The following is a 20,742-nucleotide window of genomic DNA, read 5'->3' on the forward strand; positions in this document are numbered from 1 at the left end:
CTTAGTTGGGCAGGCGACCGCCTGTCCCGCCTCTACAGTGGGTACGCCACTGGTCGCCGCTCGGCGCTCATAAAGACAGTGATGTCACTGAAATGCGACAACTTGTCTGTCTGCCGTCTCGCCTCTGCTGTGTTAACATTATGGGTAACTCGTTAAAGTGGCAAATTAAATGTGAAACACATCAACTATTAAGAAAACAAGAAGATATGTTGACAAAGACACTCCATACATTTGGAAACATATTTTTATTTAAATCAATATCGTCTCCAGTTAATGTAGGAATATTTTAAAAGTAGGCTAATTCTCATATCCTCTCATAGGGATTGCATTGGCAGCTGCAGTTCATCTTTCTAACGGACCTCGAGTAGCGGCGCTATCTCAAAAGTGGGCGTGAATTTGTAGGCCTTCCGCTTCCGGCCGTGTGTCTCAATGTAACTGTTTTTAACATACTAGTTTTCTGTTTGTCTTATTTTGTCGTTTCTGTGTTTTATACCTGTGTGTGTCCTAATTGTTGATTGTTGTGTGAGTGCAATCTCAACAGCATTGCAAATGAGGGTAAACCTAAATCCTCTTTTCGAGAATAAATAAAGGTTTCAATCAATCAATCAATCAATATCATGAACTTTTTTTTTAACATTAATGTAATTTCATCATTAAAATCTTTTGACAACTATTTTGGGGCCCACTCGCAATATTGTCACGGCCCAACAGTGGGCCCCGGCCCACAGGTTGAGAACAACTAATCTACACAGTGAACTCTTCCGTATTCATTTAACTCTGAGTGTGTACAAATGTAACAAAAAGGACTATATGGTTACAGGTGTACGCACTCATAGTTACAAATACCACTATGACACATGATACACAACACATACAAAGTAACTCAAACACAAGCAGACACACAATTACAGAATACAAAGGTAAGGCAAAGGTGGGCAACCATTTTGGGTCACTAGGATGGATCTATACCGTTTTTTGTTTATTTTGGTTTCATCTTTTTTTTGTCTATCACCAGACAGTGTAAACCACCACTGCTTTTATGTCAGAATAATGCAAACATACAATAAGTAAATCTTGTATTAAGTTAATAATTTAATATAAAAGGGTAAGATAAATGCCGACTATCTGGGGGAGAAAAGTGTTGCACATCAAACAATAATGAAACAATACTTGGGCCTTTATGGGAAATTCATGATAAAATTCAAGAGTAAGAAAGAAAGACAGTTTCTCAGTTTTCAAGAGGTTTATTTGGCAACATTTCATCACAGAATTATGTATTGCACAGTTTTTACTCATAAAAGGAAAAACAATTCAAGCACTGGACCTAAATGGAACTAAATCGGTTGCTGTCTATTGCAGCAACACAAAGGATCACATCACAAAACTATTTTCTGTGGTGTTACACCCTCAGCGACGATATGTCTGTATTGCGTTCTACAGTCTGTATATGTCTCTGCTTTCTCTACAACGCCAGTGACAACTTTAAGCACAACAACAACGGCAGCCTACATGACAACTTTACAAGTGTCACTCCTGGCTTTGAGAGCTGTCATCAATAATTGTCACTCGCTTATGTGTAGTGACATGTTGGTGTGAGATATAACATGTATACATTTTTTTGTTGTTAAAGTAAACAAGTAAAAACTTTATAGCAGCAACAAAAAGAGAATGTACAAGAATAATGGCAGAAACATTTAGCAACCAGCTGTATGTACAGAATATACAGTGTGTGTGTGTGACACACACACACACACACACACACACACACACACACACACACACACACACACACACACACACACACACACACACACACACACACACACACACACACACACACACACACACACACACACACACCTCAAGATGTGGATGCAGAAAGATACAAATCATTTTGGCAATTTTTTCCCCACAGTGTAGTCCACACGTGTATGCACCAATCAGAGTTATCATACCTACAGCCAACAGAGGAAGAGGAGCTCCCAACCAATCAGTGAGCAGCATGGATTAGTCTTTAGGAGCCCATACTTGGAGAGGACACATGCATGAGGAAGCATGATGAATTACCAGCTTGTATCTAATTCATAAAATGTGTTCATGCCAAATACAATGATTCTAGCAAATGTAAACATTTTTGATTAGTCGCCCTCATAAAGAGAACTTTTGAATGGGTAATTATTGGCTTAGATTTGTTAGCTCATCTGCAACCAACTTTCTGCAGGCTAATGTTAATAGGATTTTATTTCTATGAAAGGCAGACAATAAGCTTAACATTAACGTTAATCCCTCTATCAATCTCCATCAATTTGAAAAAGTTTTTGTTCAGTTAGTATTATATTATTGCATGTCTTTTTTATGCACTTCCACGTTTTAATTATTTTAGCAACTTGATTTACTCTTTATCATCTCTGTTTTAACTGGCCTGTTTTGTTCCCCATTTTACCTCCTTTCTAGGCCAGCTTTCTTATTGCAAATTATACTGTAATTTATACTGTAAAATAGTTATGTCCTTCATCTGTGTCTAGCTGCCTGTTGTTTGATTTCATCCTTGCTTGTAGTTAAAGAATTATCTGGAGCATGCATTAGCGTGTTGTTGGGTTAGGGTTAGAATTGGAATTGAAAAGTAAGTAGTAACCAGTTAACATTTGTTATTTATAACGTAACATTAGCTTTTTACTTTTGCCGATTGCATTTGAATTTCAAAATTCATAAAACAGATGTTAATTTGTAAAGACTATCTTCTAAACGTTATTATCAACTTATTATCAACTTGTAAGTTACAATGTTTATTATGGTAATATAATCAAGTGTAAATTTCGGCAAAAACCCATCCGCTTGAATGGAGCTTATTTACTTCTGACACAAGCAGGTGTGAAACAGCGAGACTACAGGCCATTCATATGAACCGTCTCTTCCTATATAGCCTTCCTATACCCCCCGGACCCCTCGTAAATTAATGCCCTACTTGATCATACTACAGCGTCACACAAAAGTAGCAGATCCACAAGCTTGAAACGCAGCACAAAGAGATGTGTTTTGAGCTTGTAGATCTGCTACTTTTGAATTTGAATCCTGAAAAGTAACATTTTTGGACATTTTCCCCTCCGACAGAGACGATATGCTACTTATAGATGTTTTTCAAAACAAGGTTACAAAGTGCAAAAAACAAGAATAAAATCAAACAAGCAGCAAGAAACAGATGAAGAACATTATTACTACTTATTTTTTACCCCTAAAGAACTGAACTCATCAGGTCCATCAATGTTAAAATACTTAACATCTCATCTACTCACCCATAAGTATGTGGACACACTAGTGTCCAAAAAGCATGAGATATACTGCCTCCCCCGGTCAGCCGGGGCGCCTGATGGAGGGGAAAGGTACTGGTTGGAATAACGTGTTCCTTCCACACACTATGTCCAACCGGGGAAACCCCCCCCCCTGTCAGGTGATATGAAGCGGCCTGCTCACTCCTCATGCGTTGAAGGAAGCATGAGCTCAGTTTGGGGCTCTCCCCAGGCTGGCAGAGGGAGAGTAGCGCCCAGGATTACAAGCTTAGGCATTGGCAGTGGATGAAAAATGGATTACAAAATCGTGGGATAAAAAAAAAAAAAAAAGGAGTCCCAGGGTATTCTGGAGGTCTGGAGCATACATCAGTGTTCATCCAGATCATCAAGGAAGCAAAGCGCAGTAACAACACCCTCAGTTGTATGGCTGATCCCACCAAGGCCTACCCAAGTGTAGCCTGGAGTCCAGACAGAGGCGCTCATTCAGCGTTTGTTTTAGTTTTTCGCTCAGCTTCTCTGTCTGGCTATCGTCCTGTTTGAGCAGGATTTCCAAACGTCACCAATTACGTACAGTATAGGCAAGTCAGGAAGTGACTCGAATTTTACATTGGGTGCTTGTCCCGCCCCTTGGAAATAGCATGATTTCCAGGCTGAGAAGCAAAGTGAAAAACAAAAACAAAGGCTGAATGAGCTCCTCTGTCTGGATTCCCGGCTAACCCTAGAGTCTCTCACCAGCTTATCCAAAAAGCATTGGGGCACTAGTACCAAGTACCATCAGAGGTAGTCTAGTTTGTGATGTCACACTAGGATTCACTGAAGATGAGATTCACTGTGGGAGATTTCACCGCCAAATGGCAGAGACTTGAGAAGGGCATCATGGCAGGAAATGGAAGCCTCAGGAAGCAGTGAAGGGAACAGAAATGTAACGGAGGCATCAGGAGATCATTGGGGTGGTCCGTCAAGGACGACTGGAACTTGCTACCCCTTGGCCGTGTCATCAGCAGGCATGGAATATCTTTCCACTGCTATGCTGATGACACACAACTGTACATAAAAACCAAGCAATCATCATCCTCATCATCACTACCGCCCTTATCCATTCTCACTACCTGCCTGGAGGAGATAAAGGCGTGGATGAGTAACAACTTTCTGCAGCTAAACAGTTCCAAAACCGAAGTAATTCTTATAGGCACCCCACACCAGATAAAAACATCCCCCATAACCAGCATCACCTTCTCCGGACAGGACCTCCCCCTCTCACCGGTTGTCACAAACCTGGGAGTAAAAATAGACCCTCACCTTAACTTCGAGGCCCACGTCAAATACCTATGCAAAACATCCTTCTTTTACCTCAGAAACATTTCAAAACTCCGTCCCACACTCACGCTAGCAGATTCAGAAAAGCTCGTCCACGCCTTTGTCTCCTCCAGGTTGAACTATTGCAACGCACTTCTCATCTGGATCCCTAGCAAGAGCCTTCAAAGGCTCCAGTATATTCAGAACAGCGCTGCTAGGGTCCTGATGAGAGTGCGCAAACATGAGCACATCACACCCATCCTCCGTTCACTCCACTGGCTTCCCGTTGCTTTCCGGACCCAATACAAAATATCCCTGTTGACACATCAGTGCATCCACGGCAACGCTCCCTCATACCTCAAGGACCTAGTCTCCCTACAACCCTCGACCCGCAACCTCCGCTCTTCAAACACCAACCTCCTCAACACCCGCAAGGCCAATCTACGCACCATGGGCGACCGGGCTTTCTGCTCGGTCGCCCCCGAACTGTGGAACGCCCTCCCTGTCCACCTGAGAGCACCACAGTCGGTCGACTGCTTTAAGAGAGGATTAAAGACCTACCTTTTTAGCAAAGCATTTTTTTAGCTGGTTTTACCTCTAGGCTTTATGCCCCCAGTTTTAATTGTTTTGTTTCAGTTTCTTAGTTGCTGTTTTCTTTTATTGATTGGTGTGATGTTTGTTTTTATGCATTTGCCTTCTGTAAGCACTTTGAGATTTCTTGTAAATGTAAAGTGCGTTATAAATAAAATCCATTATTATTATTATTATTAACTTGGAAACTACAACACCAAGAGGTGGAGTAAGACCAATGCCAAAGGCAGGAGATGACTCGTGGTGCAGAATGTCCGAGACACAGCAGAAGACCGCCGCATAAAAGCAACAGGGCTCGCCTGTTCGCCAAGGACAGTGTATGTATGCAGTGGGACAAGGCACTGGAGCGATGACTGTCCCGGAAGGAACATGGGGTACCAGTCAGGGCAAGTTGTCCTTCCTCCTGCAGGCTGTGTCTAACCTCTTACCAACTAAAAAAAACAACTGAAGATTTGGGGCAAAGAAGAGGATCCTGCAAGCAGAGTGGAGCTACCCTTTGCACCCTGAATCACACCTTGACTGCAATGCACGGGGAGGAGGCTGATACAGGTGGAGACACCAAATGGATGGACCTGCATAGGGTCAAGGCCAAAAGACAAACAAGGCACCAGAAGCAGATAAGGCTCCTAGGGCAAGAACAGCTGCCAAGAACCTGCTTTCCATTTTATACCAAGCTTCTGACTTCTGAGATGGAAGTGGACCTGAAAAAGAGTCTTGTCTTTATCGGAGGAGGTGGCTGTAACCTAACTCCAGACATGCATCCAAGAGTCCAGCTGCAGGGAGTAATAGGTAGACGACGTCCCTGAATGCTGACCCAAAGATGTTCTGGGATAAAAGGGGTAAAACATCAAGGAATGACGGCTCCCAGCTGATGACCCCTGTCTACAGCTGGTACTTGCGAATGCTGCGACCATCTTGCCACCAAGAAATACCAGCAAGAGGAGGAACTTGGAACATCTTGAGTAGCTTTTTGCAGATTATGCAATGTTATTTCACCGGGATGTTTATATCACCGGTATAAATGAAAGTATAATTTGCAATAAATGAAAAGGAGGACAAAATTACATTTTAAAATGTGGAAATGCATTAAAGAGACAAAGCACAATAATATAGTATAAATAAACTGAAAAATTAGTTTTTAAAAAGTGAGGGAGAGATAGAGGGATTAACGTTAACGTTAAGCTTGTGGACTGCTTTTCATAGATATAAAATCCAATTAACGTTGGCTGCATAAAGCTGGTCCTAGATGTGCAGACAAATCTCGACCAACTATTACCCATTAAAAAGTCATCTTTATGCAGGCGACTAATCAAATGTTTAAGTTTGTTGATTATATTTGGCATGAATACATTTTTATGAATTAGATATTACCTGGTAATTCATCATGCTTCGTCATACATGCATCCACTCCAAGTATGGGCTGTTAAAGACTATTCCGTGCTGCTCACCGATTGGTTGTGAGCTCCTCTTCCTCTCGTTGGCTGTAGGTACCATAACTCTGATACGTGCGTACACGGGTGTGGATTTTTTTCCATACTACATGGGAAAATGTTGCTAAAATCATTTGCACTTTTTGTGCATCCACATTTTGACATTGTATAGTTTGCAATTAGTATTTTGAAGGTTGTAAAAGAGGATTTGTAGTTTTGTGATGCCCAACACCCGATTTCTGTGTCCACAGATTTGAGATTTGTCCAGTAGAATTTGTAGTTTTACAATGTGAAAAACAATTGTGTGAATTGTGTTTTGCAGAGCACCAAACATGTGAGTTGGGAAATACGAGTAAATAATATTGGCAATAAATTCACTCAAGATTCTGAATGAAAGAAATTTCAATGTCTCTCTGTATAGTGACTTTGTTACAATGTAGACAAACAAACAGCCCGTTGCTGAGATGGTATGAGGCCTTTATAATACTTCATGCCCTGCTCAAACACCTACCTGTGTATGAAAGTGTTTTTATTTTTGTTTGTTAATTATAATTTTTTTCTTTTCGATATTAGGCGCCAGCTCTGAACCGTCCCTTGAACTGCCTTGGTGGAAAGGAGAGTTGACACTGATGGGAACTAAGCGTTGGCCGACCATTAAAGTCAGGCTGGTAGCCGTTGGCTTCGATTCTGAAAAAGGCAACAAGGTGATCATTTGCCTCTGCTGATGATCTGTACTTTGACTTGAAAGCTTTCATGTGAGAAAACGCACACTCATAGAGGTACGTCGATCCAAACATCGCCGTCAGGTAGACGGCACACCTTCTGATGCTCTGATACTTCTCTTTGTCCAGCCACTTCCAAAACCCTCCCAGTTCCATGGGGTTCCACGCCAAACAGTGTTCCCAATCCCATCTTGTCTGCAATGACTTGGACGTGCTCCACGTCTATCACTCGGCCAAACGGGTAGTTCATGTATGAAACTACAGGCTCAAGCGATGCAATGTCAGCAAATGTTCTCTCGAATTCAGCCAAGATGCTCTTCACCTGCTCCGCGTAGCGCTGGCAGTCCAGTCCAGTTCTGACCGTAAGTGTGCAAAGTAGCGCAGGTCACGTCTTTGCAGCTTTGAACAGCTCATCTTCAGCTTGACTTTGAATGACTGCAATGTGCCAATCATGTCCATCACGTGCCTGTCTTTATCTAGAAATAAAGATAGAATATCAGGGATCAGTGGTGGATTAATTAATAGAAACAATACGCCAAAACAAATGTAAATATACAGCACACATTTAAAAAGTTACATACAAGCAATTAATGATACAAAAAGCATACAGTACAAAATAATTATCCATGGATTTACCTTGTAGCTGCGAATTCAGTTCATTCAGCATCTCTGTCAGGTCCACGAGGACCAAATCCATCAGCCACTGCAAGTCGTCCAAACGTTCATATCCTGCGTGGTTATAATGCTTCAGAAAGTCTTTAATCTCATGCAACAGCTCTCTGGATCGAGCCAAAATAGTCCCTCTGCTCAGCCAGCGGATGTCGGTGTGAAGCACTAAGTCTGTGCAGTCTTCTAAGATCCCCTCACATCTCGGTGTCACCGTTTTCCCGGACAACTGAAGCTTGTTGATTTCAGTCATGTCCTTACAGTGGCCAAACAAATCCTTGCTAGCCGAAAGCAACACCTCCTTGAATATCTTGGCATCCTGAAACGATTTCTCGTGTTTGGCGAGAACCTGGCACACATCATGATCGGAGGAGGCTGCAGTGGAGGTTGCAAGAAGCTTTTCAGATTTTCTCTTTCTCACGGCTGAAAATGTCTTCTTGTCAAATGACTTGTGATTTGTCAAACAGTGTCGTTCCGAGTTCCCTGGGTATGTCGTCTTCTGTCCCTTGGCATCTCTTCCCGAGCTCATTCTCAATACCACTGCCTGGTCTCGTCTCATTTCCTTAGCTGTTTAAAAGTAATTGCATAAATATTACACAGATAACAGGCTTGGACCGTTGATACTGTATGCGGCCCGGAACCATTCCTGTGTTAATTTGACGCTGCGCCACTCCCCTTAGTTGGGGTTCACATTCAAACCAGAAAGCCTGAGCGTGATTGGATGACTGACGGTCTGAAGGGTTGTGTTTTGGTCCGTTTTTTTTTTTTGTTAATCGTTCCACTATCGACAAAAACAAACCTCAAGATCAACTGGTCGATTGCAAAGACATGGTTGCCCACCTTGCTAAAAGTTATAACATAGCGTTGCTGTCGAGCAGAAACCTCTTGTCTCCAAATTTTGGTAAATTAACGCCAGCGAATGCTATGACAGCATCACACAAAATTATTTTGAAAAGCCAAATCGGATCCCGAATCAGCAGCCAGGGAATTTAGTAAATTCACAAACATTTTGCGATATGGCGAAATTATCTGGGCATAATCTTATTTGGGCATTTTGGAATTATTGATCGTACAGAGGGTAAAATTATCGTACAAATATGATAATTATCGTACATCTGGCAACAATGGTTGGATCTGCTCATAGATGATCATCTATATTTATCACATGCCCAGCCTTTACACTTGCCCTGGGTGAGGAGACTGATAAAAGGACCAAGATGGTTGTATAAAGGATATTAACCCAAGGGCTGATATGGCAGTAGATGATGAATGCTAAACAAGTGTCCATCACTTGCTGGACAGATTAGTTTCAGATAAATATGCCTTGAAGTCGCACACGCACGCACACACACACACACACACACACACACACACACACACACGTTACCAGATGTAGGGGACTTGCTGCGTAGTGATTGGTTGGCAGTCCTGGGCGACGCCCGGATCAGAGGGGCGATGCCCTTCCCTGACTTCATCACTCGACAATCTGACGACACAATGAAAAAAACCAACAAACAAAATATGAATACAGAAGTTTCTGAGAGCCTGTCATTGGCCCTTCAGTGGAACATCAGTGGATTGTCCAAGCATTGTCACTGACAAAGGGGGGGATTTGCCAAGTGTGAAATGGTGCCAGGAGCGAATTGGCCTCTTTTCACACCTGGCAAATCAGGCACGACAATGGGGGGGGAAATGATACTTTACAGGGAAAGATGGGAACGTGAAGAGAAGTGTTCTTCCAGGCCGGACCATGTCCCTGAACTCATCCAATGTTATGCTTTTCCAAAAAGTATTAGTTCGGGCTAGGAAATGTATTATTTATAATTGGATCATGGACAAACCACCAACAGCTAAGGGCCATTCGCACTGAGCACATTGTGAATAATGCAAAATAACTAATAATCCTTGTTTTTCCTCTTCATGTTCTGTTTGTTTTTGTTGTTTGTCTTTTGTCTGTTTTAGTTTTTTCTCCCATTTTTGTGTGGTGGTGTAGGAGGTGCTTTTTATTTTCCTTGTCTTAAAAAAGATTGGACACTGGGATCTAATGTTGATGTACAAGAATGTTACTCATACCCTGCTGTAACCAAATAAATATATATATATAAAAATAAAGTAGACGTCAGCTGGTGGAGTTGAGAGTAAAGTGCACTGCAGGACAGCAGCAGTCAGGGTACCTCAGCCAACCCACGTTGTCCATTACTTTAATGAATTTAAGATGAATCTAAAAACACTGCCAAAAAAAACATATCCACTCTCATTCTCTCAGGAGATTCCAACAATCCAAGGATATTCGTACTATATATCACTGCAGTCGGGCAGAAACCTTGTACTGTACCTCCATGTTTGAACTTTTAATGTTTTCTTTTTTTTTCATAAATAAATGCTCTGCTTCGCCGTGCCAAGTGTCATGCAAAGGTTGTGGAACACAGCCGATCTACAAGCTCACAACAAGGTTTCCACCTGACAGGGATGTTAATTCAAGAGTGTACAAATGGAACAAAACAATAAATTAACTTACTGTACGTACGCAAGTACGTTAAAATAAATTAGACTTTGGTCGAGGTTTGGGTTGTGTATGGTCAATATGTAATTTGATATCAATATAATATCATGTACTTTATAAGAAACTAGACTCTTAATATCATGTACTTTATAAGAAACTACATCTCTCTCTCTCTCTCTCTCTCTCTCTCTCTCTCTCTCTCTCCTCTCTCTCTCTCTCATCTCTCTCATCTCTCTCTCTCCTCTCTCTCTCTCTCTCTCTCATCTCTCTCTCCTCTCTCTCTCTCTCTCTCTTCTCCTCTCTCTCTCTCTCTCTCGTCTCTCTCTCCTCTCTCTCTCTCTCTCTCTCTCTCTCTCTCTCTCTCTGCAGTCCAGTCACATCTCCTCCCTGCGAGCGGAAACATTGTTCTTCTGTCACTGTATGACTCATTACCACCGCACAGGATGGGGAAGGGGTTGTGTGTGTGGGGGGTGGGGGGGGCAGTCATGGTGTGATGAATGTACTTGTACTATACATGGTGTGGTGTTAAAGGATGACAGGCGTGTCAGAGAGGAGGCAGAAGTGATAATTACACAGATGCTTCCCCTCTGTCTGTCTGTCTGTCTGTCTGTCTGTCTGTCTGTCTGTCTGTCTGTCTGCCCATCAGTCAGTCAGAGTGTGTGTGTGTACTGTCGCTCTGGATTAAGAGTGTCTGCTAAATGCCTAAATTGTAAAATTGTAAGTTAAGAGGACAAGAGCAGGGAGAATGAGATGTCTCATGTACCACGAAACGGTGGTACCTAAGAAGGGGCCCTATCTTGCTGCCTTACCACTCTCATCCAGCATGAAGTCGTCCTGGTAGCGAAACTTCTCCGGACCGGCACGCCATAAAGACGTCCTCATCCCCAAAGAAATCTGAAGACATGTCACCTAAAAAAACACAAATATACACACACAAGTTTCAGTTAGGAAACATGTAATAACAAATGCACGCATCGTTTTTTGGGGTGCACAACACCAGCACACAACCAAGTATAAATAAATCAGGCATAAGTACAACCCTAACGCCTAAACATAACCTCTGAATGCTTAATCTTTACTTATCATAAAAACAACCTTCTCTTGTGCAGAGCCAGAAATTTGTCAAAATCAAATGTCTATTTCTCAAATTCTACCACACTTTTAGGGACATTTGGATCATAATATAGTAATAGAGAGAACGGACGCACCTCTTTTTACAAACACATGATACTATATCAATGCGGGTCGGGGCCAAAAATCTGTTTCAAGCCGTATCATCATACAAGAGTGATCACACAAAAGTAGTGAAAATAGCAGATTTACAAGCTCAAAACGTGTCACAATGTGAGGTGTTGTGAGCTTGTAGATGTGCTATTTTAACTACTAAACTAACTTTTGAATGAAAATGGGACGGTTTCCACCGGACACCGACAATATGGAGAGAGCAAAACGCACGCACGCACACACACACACACACACAGACACAGACACAGACACACACACACACACACACACACACACACACACACACACACACACACACACACACACACACACACACACACACAGGGCTGCAGTACCATGGTGCATCTGGGTTTAATGGTGGGATCAGAACCCAATGAGACCTCACAAGTCACGACTCATTTGCACGAGTCCTTCGTTGCACGAGAAAACAAATGCTCTGGAAAACGAGAAGACGGGCAAACTGACAGAAAGCCTCTAGACTAGTGAGAGATCCATCAGATGGACATATCTAAGTGTGTGTACATGTCTGAGAGGGACAATAAGTGTGCGTGCATTTCAGAGAGCGAGAGAGAGAACAGGAAATTAATTGGAGACAGGAATGACTAATTATATTGCTGTTCAATTAACTTTCACATTACTGAAGCATAATGAACTGCAATGAACACAGAGACCGAGACACAAAGACACGGACAGAGAGAGAGAAAGAGAAAGAGAGAAAAAGAGAGAGAGATCCTTGGTTATACTGTCACAGAAGTGTGAAGCTGCCAGTATTGTGACTCACAGCGCAGTGCTGGAAATGAGTCACTTGTACTGTATTGCACATAGCCAGACAGCATGCTGTGTAGCTAACACACCAGAACCATGTTGACAATAATCCACTTGTCTCTAACCAGCACATTCTCACTCCACAACTCCTCATACGGTATGTTGACACATTATCACCCGCAAATAGGGCTGTCAAGATAACAATTTTAAGTTGCTGATTAATTGCCATACAAATAATTGCGATTAACGATTTAATTGTGTGTTTGGCATTGAACGTTGGAACTTAATTTCTGTTTGCCTTTTAAGGCTTCGTAATCAAAAATTGCAAAGGGCAGATATGACAAATAACTTAGATGTACAAATATATATATATTTTTTTTTACTTTAATTTTTTTCCCGCGATTTTTGTAACCCATTTTTTTCACCCGGTGCCAATTTCCTAAGTGATCCTGGGCACTACACCAGCCCTACACCAGTATTACACCTGTCACCCCACAGTAGGGAGGCCAGGGCCGAGCTCATGCTTCCTTCAGGCATGAGAGCCAACTGACCTTCTTGTCACCTGACAGGGGGGAGTTTCCCTGGTTGGACGTAGCGCGTGGAAGGAACACGTTATTCCAACCAGTTCCCTTCCCCTCCATCAGGCGCCCCGGCTGTCATGGGGGAGGCGGTATAGTGACCAGGATTACTACATGTTTTTGTGAGGGTATTAACTACCCTAGGAGACACGGGGAGAACATGCAAACTCCACACAGAGTAGGCCCTTTCGCCAACCCCACCTAGGGTATGGGCGCTGATGACGCGGAGGAGAAGACACGCCCCCAGTGCCCACAGCGTCCCCGGCGGGAATCGAACCCAGGACCTTCTAGCTGTGAGGCGACAGCGCTACCGACTGCGCCACCGTGCCCCCCTTTACAAATAAATTATTGACATATTTTATCATTAAATGATAAAATATGTCAATAATTTATTTGTACATTTAAGTTATTTGTATATAGCAGAAATAGATGATCTACAAGCTTACAGATCTGCTATTTCTGCTCTTGTAGATCTGCTATTTCTGCTATTTCTGCTTTTTTTAATATTTGAAAATGTGTGACATTTTTTCAACATGGAAACGATTATGACGATTATGCAAAAGATTACTGCGATTATCTCAAATAATTTCGATTAGACGATTATGTAATAATTGTGACAGGCCTACTCCCAAACTCGTCATACGGTATGTTGACACTCGGTCATCTATCTGCCTTTGGTATCACGCTTGCGTTGCCGGGGTCGTGCTCAGTAAATAGCAGATCTACGAGCTGGCATTCCGGTCATGTCTTGATCACACACAGAGATCATTAAATACCGATTTGTGTTAGTTTTGGATATAATCTGTTGGAGTTTGGCCTGTTATAGTGCCACCATGAGGCCAACACTGGGGTGGATGTTCTTCCACTTGGCCTACTGGGAGTGTGTGTGCAAAGCAGTGGTGGAGAAAGTACTCTTTACTTAATACTTAAGTAAAAGTATCAATACTGCAGTGTAGAAATACTCTGTTACAAGTCAAAGTCCGGAAATTGACTTGAGTAAAAGTACAAAAGTATAGGCATCAAGATATACTTAAAGTACCTAAGGTAAAAGTAGTCATTGTGCATAATGTCCCATTTCACAAGTTCATAATGTATACAAATATTTTGAAAATAGCAGATCTACAAGCTCACAATGCGTCGCGATGCGACGCATTGTGAGCTTGTAGATCGTTCTTGTAGAAGTTCATAATGAAAAACAATATTTTGAAAATAGCAGATCCTTGTGAGCTTGTAGATCGGCTATTTCCAAATGGCAGAAATATATATAGGGCTGATTGGTTAATGTATGTTTTGCGATAAAAATCTAAATCTGCAAAGTGACTAAAGCTGTCAAATAATTGTAGTGTAGTAAAACAATACAATGTTTACAATATTTGCCTCCGAGAAGTAAATGAATTGAAAATGGGGAATACTCCAGTAAAGTAAAAATACCTCAAAAGCGTACTTAAGTACCGTACTTGAGTAAATGTACTTAGTTACTTTACACCACTGGTGCAAAGTTTCATGCTGATCGGTCCAGCGGTGCCAGAGATTAGCTGTACATATAGACAGACGGACAAGACTCACAGAACAGAAAAACATCATCCCTGCCCCAGGCCGTTCCGGCCCGGTGGGGATAAAAAATAATAATGTGTGTGTTAGATATTGTGTCCAGAGCCATGGAGCTAACGTGACAAACATATATAGCAGTAGTCAATAGTATTGTCAATATTCCAAATGTTATCTGATCGGTGTAAACAGTTTATAGGCACACGTGAGATAAGTTCATGCAAAAAACGCAGCTCCAGGCCTGAAACCCATTAAAGGCCATTAGCAGTCAATAACAACGTGTCCTGCTGGGCCTCGAGGAGGCTTCCTATCAGCACAAGGTTGTCAATATGTTCCCATGGCAATTAACGGCCCAGAATGCACTGCTTGAGACATTAGTCACCACCAGTCAACATTCTGAGAATAAGACACTGCTAACAGCAAGGTTTTCAGAAAAATAAGCGCGCTGCGTGCGTGCGTGCGCGTGTATGTGTATCCGTGTATGTGTGTATGTGTATACACAACACATGTATGTATGTGTTGGGAGAGAGAGAGAGAGAGAGAGATAGAGAGATTGCAGCAACACAACAAATGCCAATCATCCCTGAAGTAGACAGCAGATCCAAACAGTGTTACATAACTTCAAAAAAATTGCACTTGGCATCTGTGTGTGTGTGTGTGTGTGTGTGTGTGTGTGTGTGTGTGTGTGTGTGTGTGTGTGTGTGTGTGTGTGTGTGTGTGTGTGTGTGTGTGTGTGTGTGTGTGTGTGTGTGTGTGTGTACGAGAAGCCAGTCCCCCTGACACAACTCTGGTGATTAAGTTCAGCAGAGCTCTCTATCTATGCTAATAACAAGAAGATGACGCTGGTGATACTGGTGTTAATGATAACAACACAGCCCCGAAGCATGAACACTGACTCAAATAATTTAATGAAAATAAATACATTTTAGTAATAGTTCCCTTTAATTGTTTTGGGCTGGGCTATTTGTCACTCAAACTGGGAACCCATTTGGTAAAAAAAAAAAGGGGGATTTTTTTTCTTCTTTTCTCCCGTTTGTTTTTTGCTTCTGGGGGCACCACCTTCTTTTTCTTGTAGAAATAGTAACTCGGTTTGGCTCATCCTCTTTATTAGTACACAAGTTTCCTCCCGGGTGCTTCTGTGTCTATTCCTACTAACAACAACACTACATGTTTAGGGCAGAATCGGCCGTCAGCAGCAGAATCAGTCTTGAGAGATTATTTGCCACTGTGTATTTGCACATACATGACATGTATCCTCTGCATATAATAATTACCCATCCTAAGATTTATAGGAGAAGTGAGTGAGTGCCAATAATACGACGACCGGGGGAGCTGTTACGGGTCTTGCTGTGGGACACTTTTGGGTCTTTCTTTCCAACTATAAGATCTAAGAGAAACTTGAACTTGAAGTCTTTCACAGGTTCAGGATTTTTTTCCATACGCTATGGTTTGGTTTCAGGCGCTGACACCAAACACTACGGTTCTCAGAACCTATAACCCAGAACATGTACTTTCCAAAAATGTCAAACAAAGTGAAACAACGCGTCGCAATGCGATGACAGCACAGACAGATATCCCTAAAAGTGTGTCATCGGCTTACTTTTTAGGTGTACTCTTCTAGCTACTAGCGCTGACAGAAAACCTTGGCTCTTTGTCCCACAGTATATCTGCACAATGGTGTGGCCTCAGGTTGTGTACTCATGAAGGTCGTGAAAATTGTATTTCCTGCAACTCCATGACCTCACTACTGGTAGGTTAGCTTATATGAGCGGCGCTAACCCAGTGATCGAGTATAACATTTATCGTCTCTGTCAGGTGGAAACCATTATGTCCAAAACTGTTACTTTTCAGGATTAACCCATTAAGACCTGAGGCGATTCTTAAAAATGTTTTCTAAATCCTAATTATTATTTTTTTAGAATAAAAAGAATAATAATCTTGTATATCTGCTATTTTTTTATAGCCAAAGAAATCTAAAGTGACACAGATGCGTTCCAGGTCTTAATGGGTTAAAATCCCAAAATAGCAAAGGTAGGAGATCTACAAGTTCAAAACGTGTTGTTTTGTGCCACGTTTAAAGTTTGTAGATCTGCTAATTTTGATACTTTTGTGTGACGCTGAAGTATGATCAAGTAGGGCATTCATTTACGAGAAAAAAAAATACAAAAAGATAGAATATGGAGATAAGAGGTTTCTGCCCCGACAGCAACGATATGCCAGAGGTTCTCAACCCTTTTCTGGATCAGGGCCCACTTCCAATCTTGTTGCTTTTTGTGTTTACAAAATTGGAACCCTGGTGTTCTACATCATTACAGCTGATCTGGAGTCAGCCACGGAAGGGCCAGGTTCCTGGAATGATGTGGCCCTTTTAGATAGCGCGCGCACACGCACACACAGTGTTTGTTAAACAGAGGGAGGAGGAGGAGGAGGAGGAGAGGAAGGGGAACGAGGGATGAGGAGGGAGGTGAAGAGGGACGCGTGCATGTAGGCCAGCCTCACAGGAAGGAAGAGCTTTGAAGTCAGCATCTGAGCAACGTGCGCGCACACACACAAAAATACCACACACAAACACATACTGCACATGCACTATTCACATACCACAGAGTATGTAGGTTACACATAAACATACCAATTTGTGAACACACACACACACGGGCGTGCGTGAGCACAAACAGACACAACCCTGTACATACAGTACACATTAACACACCCAGTCACACACACACACACACACACACACACACACACACACACACACACACACACACACACACACACACACACACACACACACACACACACACACACACACACACACACACACACACACACACACACACACACACACACACACACACACACACACCGGGGAAAGTGTGAAAACTACAGTTGCCATGACAATACGGCCCTCCGGGCGCCCGTGCGTGCGTGGCTGGCGCTGCCACCCGCCATATTGTCCATATTTCATTTAGCACGTTAATGCATACAACACGCATGATCTGCATGATCTGTACCATGTCAATGCATACGTGCACACGCATGAACTGTGCTCTGCAGCTGTCATTCACACATACACATACACATGCGCATCCATGCACGAACATAGAGACACACACATACTGTACATCTACACATGGAGATGTGTATGTAGGTCCGGTAGTTAATACATAATACATGCAGGCAAACAGTTGAATCTCAGGGTCCCTGGAATAGTCCAGGGACCCCCAGGGGTCCTTGAGGGAGTTCCAGAGGGTCCCCAGCTAAAATGATTGATAGTTACAGTAGGAACCAAATAGAACTTTACTCTGAGAGAGTATGCAAATGTAACCAAATGGACCCTTATGGGTCACCTATAAATGCTCCCGATGTGCAGGTATACTGGTGCCTTGCATGGTTTCCTCTGCCGCCAGGGAGTGAATGTACGCATGTGAATGCACTGTACATTGTAAAACGCTTTGGGCGCTATATACAGTATATACTGTATGTAAATGCACCAATTACCATAAACGTAGAGACAGAAACGAAAGTACATTTTCCACAGAGAGAGAGAGAGAGAGAGAGAGAGAGAGAGAGAGAGAGAGAGAGAGAGAGAGAGAGAGAGAGAGAGAGGTATGTTGTGTTTCTGACTACTACTGCTGTGTGTATAGTTCTCCTTCTGCATGACAACTAAGCAGCTTTGATGTCTGTGCTGGTGTAACATTAAAAGATGCTCACTGAGAACAAGTTACACAACACCTACCTACTCTCTGCTTTACAACACACACACACGCATGCACGCACACACACACACACATGCGCACGCGCACACACACACACACACACACACACGCACAGTAAAACACATTTGTACACTCTTCTGAGTTGCAAATGGATAAATTAACGCTGATTTTACCGTGTCGACAGACGGCGTTAGCCAGAGCGACAGACAGACAGACAGACAGACAGACAGACACTGAACCAATTAGATAACTCTGTAGAAATTGTTGCTGTCGGGTGGAAACCTCCTATGTCAGACCGAAACCGTTCCTTTTTTATTTCTTTTAAAGGAGAATTTTGGACTAAGGTGTTCTTACCTTTTCTATGATGTTATGATATCTTAGGATGAATGGTACAGTAGAACAATTTCATAACTCCATCCCAGGTCCGCCACAGCGTAAAACGTGCGCGGATAGACCTTAGATCGCGTATTTTAATAGCTTTTTTTTCTTCTTTTCGCTAGACTAGATTGAAATCTTGAGATTTCGATCTAGTCTTTTTTTTTTCTTTTTTTTTTGACAGTGTTCTGTCACTATGAACGTCAGATCTAAAAAAAAAAAAGCTATTAAAATACGCGATCTAGCGCAAGGCCTATCCGCGCATGTTTTAGGCTGTGGCGGACCTGGGATGGAGTTATGACATTTTTCTACTGTAGGCCTACCATTCATCCTAAGATATCATAACATCATAGAAAAGGTAAGAAAACCTTAGTCCAAAATTCTCCTTTAAGGGAAAATTGTTAAAATAGAAGATCTACAAGCTCACAGATCGGCTATTTTCACTACTGTTGTGCGACACTCTTGCGTGATGAAGTATAGGGCCTTAGTTTAGTTTACGCACAAAACATACAAAGTTGAAATATGGAGATACAAGGTTTTTGCCCGACATGGAGGAAATGAGGAGGTGAAATGAAATGAGGAGACTGCGTGGGAGGTGTGGGAAAACGGCCTCCTTCATCATCACCTCCTCATCATCAGCCCTCGTCTAGCGTCTGTCTCGCTGAAACCCGAGAAAAAAACAACCCTAAACAAAAGACTCATTTTCACCTCCACGCAGAAACCAAGTATCATTTCCAAAACAATTACTTTTCAGGAAATGGAAAAAAGCACCTGTGTTCCCAACGGATCCAATGTAGTTATAATTTAGTCACAAGCTCTTGTTACTGCTTTTTTTTTAAACAGAGACATTCACAAATGTTCAATAATGCTGAAAATAGGCATATCTACAAGCTCAGAACACGTCGTGATGCATTGAGAGATTGTATAAATTGCCTATTTCCGCTACTTTACACAATGTTATATGACGAAGTATAGGCCATTCTATCGATCTACAAAAACAATGTGGAGATACAGGGTTCATGCCCGACAGCAACGTTTTGTTAGTTTCTCCGAAAAGCCATGCAAAACTACTGAAATGAATGAGGCCTGTCTCTCTGTGTGTGATGTCAATGTCACTCTGTCTGCAAAGTTTGTCCACTAGAGGGTGCTGAAGTGGCTTGCCTATGCAGACCACTAGATTTGTCTAGTAACTATACAAATCTAGTGGTCTGCATAGGCAAGCCACAGTTATTAGACTATAATCATCATACAGGCTTCCTGGTTGGTGGATAACAAGGAAGTGTGGCTGAACTTGAGCCAACATACTGTCGAGCACTGGTTCCCAAACTGTGGGTCGGGACCCATATGTGGGTTGCGGACCAATTTGTATGGGTCGCAAGTGAATACCCCTTTATTCTTTGTTTCCTACATTTTGTTTTTAATTATTCCCAAATTAATTAGAGGGGAAAAACATACTTTTAAGAAGTAGCGAAAATCATTAATAATACTTATTATTGTTATTACTATTTTCACTAGTTTGGGTCCCAGGGAGACGTAACATTGCTCTTATATTTTGTGTCAGGGACCCCCAGAAGAGAAGATTTATGTTAATACCAGATGTACAAGCTCGCAGAGCGTGCTGTGAGCTTGCAGATCTGCTATTTTTGAATAGCCAACATATGGATGAAGTGGTTAAAATTAGTGTGATGCTACATTAGCTACTTTTGCTGGGGGAGGGGACCCCCTGGAACCCCCTCAAGGACCCCTGGGGGTCCCCAGACCCTGCTTTGAGAACCACTGCTGTAGAGGACAAGGTTTCCAACCTGTGTACAGATCAGTGGTAATTGCAGACAAGATTTTTTTTTTTTTTCTTCAAGCTTTTGCTTCAGCATGTTAACTTTCCAGGAATACAAACAAAAGGCTTTAGTTTCCATTGGCTTGGAAATGCCCACCGATGATGTCATTGGTTAGGCAGGTTTCTGAACTGTCCACAGCCCACCTCTGAGACACAGAGCAAGTATACGGAATGAGTACTAGT

The 20,742-nt window shown here is 42.3% G+C and overlaps 1 protein-coding gene across 1 annotated transcript in view; it reads right to left on the bottom strand.

The window, feature by feature from the left end:
• Positions 1-20,742, bottom strand: part of dclk1a (doublecortin-like kinase 1a) — a gene marked incomplete at both ends in the record, with an annotated part of 134,944 nt that overhangs the window by 85,712 nt on the left and 28,490 nt on the right. Inside the window, 4 exon segments of the mRNA XM_080434763.1 lie at positions 9,380-9,478; positions 11,305-11,353; positions 11,355-11,392; positions 11,395-11,404. Of these exon segments, the coding sequence (XP_080290889.1) occupies positions 9,380-9,478; positions 11,305-11,353; positions 11,355-11,392; positions 11,395-11,404 (196 nt within the window).

The sequence above is a fragment of the Gymnoscopelus braueri genome, assembly GCF_963280865.1.
Source record: "Gymnoscopelus braueri genome assembly, chromosome: 8".
NCBI classification, from domain to species: domain Eukaryota; kingdom Metazoa; phylum Chordata; class Actinopteri; order Myctophiformes; family Myctophidae; genus Gymnoscopelus; species Gymnoscopelus braueri.